Source organism: Chiloscyllium plagiosum, chromosome 12 (assembly GCF_004010195.1).
Source record: "Chiloscyllium plagiosum isolate BGI_BamShark_2017 chromosome 12, ASM401019v2, whole genome shotgun sequence".
Taxonomy (NCBI): Eukaryota; Metazoa; Chordata; class Chondrichthyes; order Orectolobiformes; family Hemiscylliidae; genus Chiloscyllium; species Chiloscyllium plagiosum.
Window position 1 is genome coordinate 9,611,526 of NC_057721.1, and position 12,994 is coordinate 9,624,519.

Genomic DNA, 12,994 nt, shown 5'->3' on the forward strand with positions numbered 1-12,994 from the left:
GGAGGGAGTGGTCTTTACGGAATGCTGATAGGGGAGGGGAGGGAAATATATCCTTGGCGGTGGGGTCCGTTTGGAGGTGGCGGAAATGACGGCGGATGATGCGCTGTACATGGAGATTGGTGGGGTGGTAGGTGAGGACCAGTGGGGTTCTGTCCTGGTGGTGGTTGGAGGGGCGGGGCTCAAGGGCGGATGAGCAGGAAGTGGAAGAGATGCGGTGGAGGGCATCGTCGACCTCTTTCCACCTATCGCATTTCCGACGCCCCTCCCGCAAGTCCCTCCTCCCTACCTTTTATCTTGGCCTGCTGGACAAACTTTCCTCATTCCTGAAGAAGGGCTTATGCCCGAAACGTCAATTCTCCTGTTCCCCGGATGCTGCCTGACCTGCTGCAACACATTTCCAGCTCTGATCTCCAGCATCTGCAGACCTCACTTTCTCCTCATTTGATTATGTGGGCATTTGGGGGCAGAGAAGCACAAGTGACACTATTGGATAATGCAAATGGCATGAGGAGCATGACCTCAGAAAACGCTGAATCCTTAAAACAAAGCAGATGCAATGCTCTGAGGGGTGAGGCAAATGCCGTAGAAATTTGGAGGCCCCTGTGCAGAAACCCCTCAGTACTTTCCTAGGCAATGCACAGTGAGTAAAAATGTGAAGGTCACAGTCCTTGAGGGAATGTTTGAAGATGAGAAAGGTATACCATGGCTGAGCTGCAGGGGTAATCATTAGCTGCTGAAACGCCAAAGAGATTGAAGAGTGAGTAGTTCAGAGGTGAAGGACTAGAGCAATAGAGTAAGTCAATTAGGGAGCAAGGTCTCATCTCTATTTATTAGCTTCTCAAAATTCAAGACCTATTTTGTTTACATTGGAATGGGTATCTGATTGTAAATTTGGGTATGAATGACAGGTCCTTTCATCTTGTTAAAATGAGCAGTGGAGACCATCCATTCAGTTGAAATGATTCCCTTGTCTCAATTTAAAAGCAGTTTATTTTAAGACATTGCCTACTCTTTAGCCTTCATCCATCAGACTTCAGAAATTACAAGTTTCTTCCAGACTTGTTCACCCTTTATGGAGTCAGTAATTCTGGCTGGAGGCTTTTGGCATGACCTCACAGTCAAGCTGTACGCTATGACAACACACTTGTGCTGGTTTGTAGTAGTTTCATTTGTCTTTTGGATGGATCAATTTGCAAGTACATCGTGTGTGTGCATATTACACATGCACTCACAATTCTCCTAGGATGTCTATTTTAGTTTGAGCTTGTTTGCTTTGGAACTTATTTAGATCCTGATATGAATTTACTGGTGGGGTGCTAATGCATTATTATTTTCTGCCATTAGGGACCAATGATTTGGGAATCGGCCATCATAACAAACAACAAAGAAATGTGTTGATTATAATTGGGGAAACCGACTTGGAGGAGTAGCATGAAAGAGTTGTATTTAGCATGGTTGCAATGATAGTTGTTGGAGTACCCTTGCGTTAATAAACCTACATCCTTACACTGAGCTTGGAAATCTGCAAAAGCAATTTACCATCGTCAATCAAATAAAAAGATAACCAAATCCAAGAAAAAGCTAATTGAGTGTGGAGTACCATGTCGACTATCAGTCTCCTTATTGAAGGACCAACGTAAATGTTTTGGAAGCAGTTCAGTGAGCATTAACCACATGGTCATGGATTGGTCATGCTGTATTGAGGAAAGGATGGACAGGTTAGGGTTGTATCTAACAGAGTTTTTAAAAATTAAGAGATGGATATATCTCATAACATCCTGAAGTCTCGACCAGGTGGATGTGGAAAGAATGTTTCATCTTGTGGGAAGTTGTAGAACCAAGGTTCACGTTTAAAAATTAATTGCCGCCCATTTAAGACCGATGAGGTGAATTTGTTTTTGAGAATTGAAAACTCTAAAAGTTAATCTAAGTTCATATCAAATTACATTGAGAGAATTGTTTGCAGTCTCATTGTCATAACATGCAGATGGTATAGAAGCATGCAAAGATGTAAAAAGGATTTACAAGGATAATCCTAAAATTGTGAGGTTACACTGACACTGAAATGATGAATAAATTGGGTCTTTGTGTCTTCAGAGAGTTCTTTCATTGTATGCTGGGTAGAAGCTGCCAAATGAAGGTATTGACCAAGAAATTGGGGAAGGAACTCAGAATAAGTGTGTTAAACGCAGACAGTGGAACCATATGGAGTAATTGAGGCTAATTATATAAATGTATTCAAGGGGAGGCTTACTATAAAAATACGAGAGGAAGGAAATCAGAGGTTATGCTCATCAAATTAATTGAGGGAGCATGGAGGATGCTGAATGAGAGAATAAGTGCGTAGACTGGTTAAGGAGCCTTCTTATTCTTGACTGGAATAGTTTGTCATGTTATATGAATTGTATTAAATAGGAGGCTATTTGGGGAAATCCTTGGTTTTTATTTTAATCGTTCATACAATGTGGATTACCTGTCTTCAAATCCAAAGTTCCTGTGTTTGGGGTCCTCCTTGTTAGCTGTAGTTTAGGATGTGTTCTGGCTATATTTTAACACTGTGAAACATTTTCTCGGTAACTAATACTTTACAAACAAAAAAGTGAGTTAATACATTCCGGGTTCATCTTAATAAGAAAGCACCATCGAACTGTTTAACTTGCTCTCCCACAAACACCTAATGGTTCCAGGGCATTAATCTCAACAAAGTTAACAGTAGCAATCATTAATGCAGATTTATGAATCACCTTCTCTATGTCCTTAACTCACTGATCCTCATATCTTCTATGTCAAACTATTTAATATGACTGTTTGTTGCACTGATGAGGTGAATAGTAGACAAATCCTATTCAGAAATCTGCCAAGTTTCAGTACACACTGTCTTTTAAAAATAAAATCTGATGCTAAATTTTCTTAAAATTTTAACGAACTGAAATTTCTGGTGTTTTAATGCAGTAGCTTAAATCTTCATACAAATGATACAAGGGAAGTTTACAATATTTTGTCTTTTGTCAGGAGTTTATTTTGTCAGAGGACTACAACAAAATGACTTCTGCAAAGAGCTACCTCGGTAAGGAATTTCTTGATTAATTCCCCAGGGCAGCATAGTAGCTCAGTGGTTAGCCCTGCTGCCTCAGTGCCCGGGACGTGGGTTCGATTCCAGTCTTGGACAGTTATCTGTGTGGAGTTTGCATGTTCTCCCTGTGTCTGTGTGGGTTTCCTCCAGGTGCTCCAGTTTCTTCCCACAATCCAAAGATGTGCAGGTGAGGTGAATTGGACATGCTAAATTGCCCGTAGTGTTCAGGGATATCTCGGCTAGGTCTATTAATCAGGGGAAGTGGAGACTAATAGGGGTAGGGGAATGGTCTGGGTGGGATGCTCCTCGGAGGGTGTGTGTACACTCGGTGGGCCAAATGGCTTGCTTCCGCACTGTAGGGATTCTATGATAATTCAGAGTAAGGGAAAAGTCTGAAAGCATAAGAACTGATGACTATATATTTTCATTCCTGCTAAGGGTGAGAAAACTGCTATTTTACCTATCCATGGTGTTTCCCAAGACTTTGCATCAGAGTTCAGAGCTGGTAACCTGGGGCAAACCCTTGGTGTGAGGTTTTGTGAACCATCCAGAGACATGAGATGCTGGCTTGTCACAGTGAGGTTGAAAACTGGTTGATGCTATGCTGAAAAGATCATGGAACAGCCTATCAGTGCTTAACTCAAAGTTCACTGCCCATCACAGTGGAAGACCTACTAATCCTTTTAACCCTTCCAATGTAGTGCCACTGTTCCTTCCTGAGACAGGTACATTGCACCCCACCGAATGTTGCTGTCTTCAGTGAAATGAATACCTAGATCAAGCATCCAGGCCAACTGTGGGGGGCAGGGTGGCTAAGTCGGGAAATCCCTTTTCAGGGAACAAAACTAGTCAAGAAGACCACTTGGCTGCATACAAAAGGTACCTTGTCAACAAGGTGATTTTTGTCCTTCCCTGAAGCAACTCTAACTCTTGGTTGAAGGATTTCAGTGAGTCATGAGAGTGGGCAATAGCACCAATAGATGCTCTGTTTTCTGACCAGAAAACTCTTCCACCTAACCTAGTTCAGGCCTTCATATTACTTGGGATTCTGATCCCTCGTCCTCCTTAGTCCATTTCACTGAAACAAGCAGTCCTAGTTTGTTTGAGCTGATTTGAGTAACTATGGTTTTTAATCTTGTTATTCTACCCATGGCCTGATGTTATAAATAGACCACATGAGCTGCTGTGCTTCCATGAAACTGAACTGAGTTGATTATATTCTTGGTAGCTGCAGAGATTAAACTGATGCTTGCGAGTAGGCATTACTTATTACAATGTCCAGATACTAAGCATGTGACCCTTGGTCTCCCTAGTTTCTCAATATCAATAGCATTTCCACATAGAAAATTATCACTTTGGATTATGAAAGGGCCTTTGTGATACTACAGTCCAATAGTGTGGGGGTGGTGGGAGGGATTTAAAAAAAAGTTTCTGGGCAAATGAGCAAAATACCATAAATGAGCAATTCCTCTGCTTTGGATTGAGGTGCTTGGGAGCATGGTGTTCAGCTTGAAGAAATTGCTGGAGCAAAGAGCAGCTGTGCATGAGCCTGCAGTTTTTTTACATTTTTGGTATTCAGTGCCAATGCCAAAGCACATTTTTTTGGTCCAAGTTTAGTTCTACACATTTGCTTGCTTTCTTTTGTGCAGCTATAAAAAATCATGCTTGAGAGCTATTGGCATGCACAGCTTCGACATCTTCCTGTTGCGCAGGCTGAGCTTTCATTCTTACGCAGAGCACTTAATGAATCGGAATCATACAGCATTTCCCCAGGAAGTTGTTTCCACATTCGAACCATCCTCTGTAAAAAAAAAAAAAAAATTTGCCCGTCATGTCCTTTTTAAATCACTCTCCCTTCACCTTAAACATGTGCCTTCCCATGTCTTAAAATCCCCCATCCTAGGGAAAAGACAACTACCATTTAACTCTCTTTATTTCCCTCGTTATTTTTAAAACTTGCATAATATCCTAGAAGCCAGGTCTATACTGAAACTAGTGGAAGTCGTAATTTGTGCCAATCTATTTTTCTTTGCTATTTGAAATTGGGGATATTCAACTGTTGTGTATGATTCAGAATGTTCCCATGAATGTAGCAATACTATGAATTGGGAGATTTTGCTTTGGCCTTGATTTATGTTGCAACCATTTACCACTTTGAGATGTTTTCTTTATGTTAAACTAAAATGCAAGAGCGTTCGAGAGCCAAACTCTTTGTTCCTTTTTGTTTCCCACAGCTCATCAAAACCGAGTGACAATGGTCCTATTTATTTTGGAAATGGAATGGGTGCTGAGCACAGGACAGGACAAAAGCTTCACGTGGCATTGTTCAGAGAGTGGTCGAAGGTTAGGCACCCACAGAACTTCTGCTTGTGCCTCATGTCTGCAGTATCCTCAATACTAATGGTGTGCTATCTTAGGTAGAATGTGGCTTATGGCACCTTGTTTACTGAAGACGACCTTTCGTACTTTTCCATAACCATCAGTCTCAGATTTGATATTGAAACACGACATGCTTTTGTTGGAGATTATTCTGGGCAGGTGACTATTTTGAAGCTTGAACAAGACAATTGTTCTATTGTTACAACATTCAAAGGACACAGTGGTAAGCTAACCAGAGCTTGTCTAGTTGAAGTTCATGTTTGTCTCCCTGTCTCTACCCAATGATGTGCAATCACACAGTCCTCAGCCTCTGCCCATTGATTTTACAATATTTCCCTCATTGATATGTGAATATGTTTAAAATGTGAATGATGTTTTAGATTATTTCTAGATAAAGGTCCACACATATTCAAATTGTCAAGAAGCATGTTGGTGATGGAAAGCATGGCAGCTGCTATTGGTTCTGAAATGGTAAAAGTTGAACAAAATGTCAGCATACAGTTGAAATCAGATGCAATGTAGAGAGCGTGTACGTGAATGTTTTTGGTAGCAGTCCAATTTCTGACACAAGTCACAGTGACAAACCTCTGGAGCTTCACTGTGGTTGGTGGGAGTGCAGAGAGGTTGTGTCTCCTGAAGTATCTGATGAGGTGACTGCACTGTAATCAAACCTTGGGTGTCCCTATCCCCTATGGACTGCGGCAGTTCAAGGAAAGGCTCACCATCCCTTTCTCTAGGGTAATAGGGAATGGGCAATAAATACTGGCTTAGCCAGCCGTGTCCATATCCCATGAATAAAGAAAAACAAGATTGAATTGACCTACTTAATGGAAATTTAGTAATTTTTATTTTTGCATGGTTTGAAGCTTTATTTCCAAAGAGCAATTACTTGGACCATATAAAATCCCTCTGTCCTCCAGGCAGCATCACTGCACTTTGTTGGGATCCAGTTCAACGGACATTATTCTCGGGTAGCTCCGATCATTCCATTATAATGTGGGATATAGGAGGAAGAAAGGGAACTGCCATTGAACTACAAGGCCACAAGTGAGTGTTCAGCAGTATTATTGATTCACATGTATATTTGCTCTTCCGACCTGTGCATGAGTGCAATTGTGCTGCTTTAGCTAACTCTTTGTTCTGTTTCTGTCATACAGTGATAAAGTTCAATCCCTTTGTTATGCACATCATACTCGGCAGCTGATCTCTTGTGGTGCAGATGGTGGGATTGTTGTGTGGAACATGGATGTAAAGAGGCAAGAGGTCAGCATGCAATTTCATTCAGTCCTCAAATTTGAACACCATGCAAATAGAATCCAACTCATTTCTAATGATTCACTTGCTTTCAACAGTGAAAGTTCCACCTCCCTCCATCGTGTACTGCACTCGAGTCAGTCCAAAGTAAAAAATGTTCTTAATTTCGATGCTAGTCTATTTGTAATGGTTCAGAGCTGCTCTTGCTGTGTTGATAACCATTAGTTACATTCTCAACAAAAGTGGGGAGCCAAGGAGAATTTTATGGCTTTTCAGGAAAAAGTGCACAAAGTAGTGACTTGTAGCCTGGCAAAGCAGGAACACAGAGGAAAGCAGGCTGGGAAATCAGATTTTGGTCAGCCACTGGCCATCTCAAAGTGCTTCACTGTGTACAGTCAACCAAGTACTTTTGTAGTGTAATCATTGTTATAGTGTCGGAAATGCAATGGCCATTTGCACATAGCAAATTCCACAAATCAACACTAATGATGATCAGGTAATCCAGTCTTTTCGTAATGTTGATGAGGGATAACTTTTTTAACCAATGCCTGATCTGACTGCTCCTGTGCATGTAAAACATCTCATTGCACTATTTTGAAGAGCTGAGGGGCCAATATTTGTCCTTCGATCAGTATCATAAATACAATTTATTTAATCATGATCACATTGCTGTTTGTGAAACCTTGCTGTGCACAAATTGGCTGCTGTATTTCCTACTTTGCAGCAGTGCTCACACTTCTACAGTACTTAATTGGCCAAGTGCTTTGAGATGTCCAGTGATCATGAAGAGCATTTCATAAATACAAGTTTTCTTTTAAACAATAACTTTCATCTGGTCATAGATATTGCTGGTAGACAAAAATTGCCCATTCTTTGCTGCTTATTGTTTGATGCAACTGAATGTCTTACCAAGTCACTTAAGAGAACAGTTGAGTTAGCCAACTCTAGTGTCAAACCAGAGTTGCATTTCAAAGGTTTAAAAAGAAGTTACATAAATAGCAGACCAGGTCAGGACATCCAGTTTCTTCCCCCCCCCCCCAGGACTTTCACAGTTTTATAGTTCATGAGGAGACCACTCAGTCCACCAAGTATGAGCCAGATGTTTTGAAAGAGCAATCCAGTTTCCTTACTTGCTGTTAATTTTCCAACATTTGAGTTCTATTTTCATTAAATATTTATGCAATTTCCTTTTAAAAGCTATTTTTGAGTGTGTCCACCACTTGACCAGACTGAGCATTTCAAGTTGTAAACACTTGAAGTAAAAAGATCTTCATGTCATCTCTGGTTCTTTTGGAATTACCTTAAATACACGCTCCCTGGTTACCAATCTTTTTGCCATTGGAAAAAGTGTAACTTTTTTAACATGTATAAATTGTTTGTAAAACATCTCTATCAAATCTCCTTGAAGCCTCCTCCGTTTTGAGGAGAAAACCTCCTCCAGCCTGTCCAAATAATTTTAATATATCATTTCTGTAAACATTAAAAAAGTTTTTGTATCCTGTTCAAAGTCTTATGTTCTTAGTTTTCCAAATGAAAAATATTTTATGAAGATTTTGCATAATTTAGGGAGAGGTGGTGTCATGGTGGTAATGTCACTGGTCTTATTACTCCATTGATTAGACAAATGCTATGCAGACAGTGTTTCAAATCATCCACATCCACAAACATTTGATTTCCCCCACTAACATTATTCAACTGCAGCAATGTTTATTATCTGCAGAAAATTACCAAGGCTCCTGAGACAGCACCCTTTCAAACCACAACCACTTCTATCTAGAACAAAAAAACAGCAGCAGATACATAGGAACACTACCACCTGCATGCTCACCTCCAAGCCAGTCACCATCCTGATTGGTAAATATATACCTGTTCCTCTGTGTCACTGGGTCAAAATCCTGGAATGCTCCCCTTCACAGCATTATGGGTCTATCTACAGCAAATGGACTGCAGTGGCTCAAGTAGAGAGCTGACTACCACCTTCTTGAGGGCACCTATGGATGTCAATAAATGCTGATACATGCCCCACCCCACCTCCCAAAATATCCCATGAGTGAATGCATAGAAAAATTAAAATCCTGTGACTGCTGGTGGAGTTGTAGGGTGAATTTAAATTAACTTGATAAGGCAGAAATTAAAAGTTAGCTTCAGTAATGGTGATCATGAAGCTGTTGTTAGTTGCTGTAAAAATCTGTTTAGTTTACTCATGTTCTTTCGGGAATGAAATCTGATGTTTTTGCCTGGTCTGGTCGATGTATAAGTCCAGATCCACTGCAATTTGGTTGACCCTTAACTGCTCTCTGAAGTGACCTAACAAGCCATTCAGTTCCCTGCCAGTAATGCTCACATCCCATGAAACAATAACTTTTTCATTGCTCTTGTGCTTTATATCCCTCTTTTTAAAGCCCTCACTCCCTTTATGTGTTTGTAATCTGCCTGTCTTGCCTGTTTCCAAGTTATGCAAGTTATCACAGGCATGTATTTACCCCATCCATTTTATAATTGGTGGTTGTTAGCAAAATTAGCTAACTCATTTTTTGGGTTGCGTTTCATCAGCTGTGTATCTGTGTGTTTTACAAGCTTGCCATTTGTTCTGTTGAACCCAGTTGCAGTCCTCCTCGCTAGTAACCTCATGTACGAGTTGTTTCATCTGTACATTTCAAAATTGCACCCGGTACCCCAGAGTCTAAGTTATTAATATACATTAAAATGCATTGGTCTGAATACTTAATGGGAAAGATCAGCATATAACCCTCTCCTGTACAAAGAAAGTGGCCATTTACCATAACTGTTTACTACTAGTAACCAATTTAGAATCCATGCTGTTAATATCTCTTCTTCATGGGCTTCAAATTTTCTAATGTACCTATATGTGACATCTTATTGATCATCTTTTGGAGGTGTATGTCCAGAACCTCAGTTGCAATGCTTTGTATACCTCCTCTGTTACTTCATTAAAATAAAACTCAAATCATGTCTGTCCAATTAATAAATCCATGCTGCCTTTTCTTCATTAAAAGTCGATATCTTTCACACTGCCAGGATTACACAATCGTGGAATGGTGACAGAACGGGGCTCTTGTGGTGCAATGCTAGTGTTCCTACCTCTGAGCCAGAAGTCCCCAGTTCACTTCCCACCTGCTCCAGGGGTGTGTAATGACATCTCTGAACAGGCCAATTAGAAAATATCTGCAACAAAATATTGTGTGTATGGAATGAGCTGCCAGAGGAAGCGGTGGAGGATAGTACAATTGCGGCATTTAAAAGGCATCTGGATGGGTATATGAATAGGAAGGGTTTGGGGAGATATGGGCCAAGTGCTGGCAAATGGGACTAGATTAATTTAGGATGTCTGGCCGCATGGACAAGTTGGATCAAAGGGTCTGTTTCCGTGCTATACATCTCTATGACGCTATCTGAAGCACAAAAGGAGGCCACTGCACCTTCCATGTCTGTACCTGCTCTTACAAGAGCAACTTGGCTCTCGGGTAACTTACCTATCCTGTTTTTAGACCAAGGGTGTGATATTTGCAATCGTCCGGTTCTCTGGCACCAACCCTGTATCTGAGGATAATTGCAGCAGCATCACTGTGTGACTTTGACACTGACTTTGCTCACAAAAAAGATGCAGCCCACCTGAACCGCTATCTACTTTGAGCTGTCTAGTTACTTATCTTTATATGTTTTTAGCAATATCCTGGCAACCAACTGTTTACCACTGCTTTGACAGAAGCTGTGTCCTTGGTACAAAGATTAGTGCAAAGTACTCATTTACTACCTCATCTCTGTTTTCCATCTTCACCAATAGTTCCTCCTCCCTTCTCCTCTTTTGACTGTCCTTTTACTGTTGATGTGCTTTTTGGAAGACCTTTGGATTTTGTGCTATGTTCAAAAGTGTTTTATTCTTCTTCTGTCTCCAGATCTCTCGTTTCGTTCCTTCATTTCGGCACTTAGTATATTCAGCCTTGTTGTTATAACACTGATATCTGCTTTCCACTGCTTTTTTTGGCTTTATCTGACTCAAACTTCTTTGTCCTGATGGGAGCTCAGGCTTTGGCTGCTCACTCATTCCCCCAGACATACACTTAAGGTAGACCCAAAGCATCCTTAAATTGGCAACCTGAGCTGTTTTACATTTGGCTTACCAGTATTCACCTTGAATTAACTTGGGGCTAGATTTCTTGTCAATTTGCTGAAACTAGCCCCTTTCCATAACTAATATCAAGTTTATGCTATGATAACTATTCCTAAGATGCTTCCCATTTGATTCATCATGTTCCCCAGAACCAGACCTAGCATTGCTTGCTCCCACTTTGAGCAAGAAAGATGCTAATGAGAGAGGTTCTCCTGCGCATTTGTAAGGAATTTCTGTTCTTTGCTCTTAAGTCTCTGCTCAATATGATTAGTTTTTTTTTGCCTACCATATCACTAAATTTCATGCAGCCCTCAGTAATTTCTCCACCAATCTCCTCTCAACTACTTTCAATTATTTGGTGACTGAAAACTACATTGAGTGGCTTAACAGCTCTTCAATTGTTAACTAACTTCAACTGAATAGTTTGTCTGTTTGATTAGTCAAGTATATTCCCTTTAAGAAACTAAGGCAGCAATGTCATTTTACAGTTTAAGGTCCATTTTCACTGAAATAAACTCTTTATTTTCAGGTTCCTTTTTAAATTGAATGCAAATTCTCAAACTTCTACAATGCTCTTAATTTCTGGATTACAGTCTGGGTTTAGCTCACTTAAGATCTTGAACACTTTTCTAACCTAAAGCTTTGACTCTTGTTAATCTGTTTCTGCATCTTCCTGAGCTGAAAATGTGTTGCTGGAAAAGCGCAGCAGGTCAGGCGGCATCCAAGGAGCAGGAGAATCGACGTTTCGGGCATGAGCCTCCTGCCCGAAATGTCGATTCTCCTGCTCCTTGGATGCTGCCTAACCTGCTGCACTTTTCCAGCAACACATTTTCAGCTCTGATCTCCAGCATCTGCAGTCCTCACTTTCTCCTTCTGCATCTTCCTGCCTTGGTTAAATGTCAAAATCAAAATTATGGCTCCATGTAGATTTCTTGGTAGCTGAATCTGCTTGTTATACATCTGGCTGATCCTGAGAAAAATTATCAAAGATGTTATTCAACTAAATAACATTGCTGTGATATTTGTACAATACAGTTTTCAACATATTTACACTTTTTAAATGACAGATTTTTCCTTTAAAGTTTGGGTCAGGGTATTTATCACTAACAAGAAGAAAGTATGCCAGATTTCTGGAATGATGAGTCATCGTTGTAGTGTACCTGTTAAAGAATAGTTGAATAAGTGGCCTGTTCCTGGAAGTTTCTGTTGCTGAATCTGTAATCTGTGGAACCAATGGAGGAATCCAGGCACTTGGTCCAACAAATAAACAAGCGCATAACTTGGGAATGAGAGACACCCAGTCTGCTTTTGTGGCTTTCTCTTAGCCAGTCCAATCACGCCAAGACATTTTTAAGTGTGGTGACTTCTATTTTGGACTAGTCTGAACATGGATTTAAAAAGAAATGTAGCTTTAGATTGCGAGACTTGTTCATCTAACTAATTCATAATTCCAGCTGCTTCAGGTTAACTCACTCTGCACACTAATTAACAAAACTACTGATTGAGCAATGAGATTTGGCATTCTGCTGTTAACTAATGGGCTCAGGTGTTTATGTAGAGTGGCAGTTCAATTAGGTTATTTATTTACCAGCCTTTGTCCCCTTTAGTCATTTTCCAAATGAGAACTGTGGTAAAGTTGAATTGACTTGAAATGCTCATACTGTAGTTTTCTCCATTGCTGCGAGTAGATGCTGTTTCTCTGCCATCAAGCAAATAAGGCTGCAGAGAGTACCAATTAGTTATTAAGCTGTTGGCAATTAACTGATAGGAAAGAAGCAAGAATAGTCAGAAGCAAGTGTATCTAGGAGTGTTGAGGGAAGAGATACCATTTAAAGATTTACATATGAAACTTCCAGCAAGCATATGCTTTAACTGGAATATATGGTTTCATTAAACCAACAGCTTCCCATCTTAATGAGTCCTTTGTTAAATATAAATAGCAAATGGACTAACATGTTGTGTCCGTGCATGCTAAAACAATGCATGTGATGTTAAGTTTTTACTTGTTTAAACTGTCAATAAAATAGATTTTTAAATACTGCCTCAAATAGTTTTTCGTGGAAATTAGCAACTTTGTTTTTTCACAAATCCTTGCATTTTAATCGTTTAATCAAAACTTTGTGCACCCAAAATAGAATCCTTAATTTTGAGTTTGT

The 12,994-nt window shown here is 40.2% G+C and overlaps 1 protein-coding gene across 2 annotated transcripts in view; it reads left to right on the plus strand.

Moving 5' to 3' along the window:
- wdfy2 (WD repeat and FYVE domain containing 2) overlaps positions 1-12,994 on the plus strand; it is a 41,834-nt gene that overhangs the window by 19,233 nt on the left and 9,607 nt on the right. For both annotated transcript variants that reach the window (XM_043700435.1, XM_043700437.1), the window contains exons 4-8: positions 3,013-3,067; positions 5,308-5,458; positions 5,563-5,675; positions 6,373-6,499; positions 6,610-6,715. In XM_043700435.1, coding sequence (XP_043556370.1) covers positions 3,013-3,067; positions 5,308-5,458; positions 5,563-5,675; positions 6,373-6,499; positions 6,610-6,715 — 552 coding nt within the window. The remainder of the gene's footprint in view (positions 1-3,012; positions 3,068-5,307; positions 5,459-5,562; positions 5,676-6,372; positions 6,500-6,609; positions 6,716-12,994) is intronic.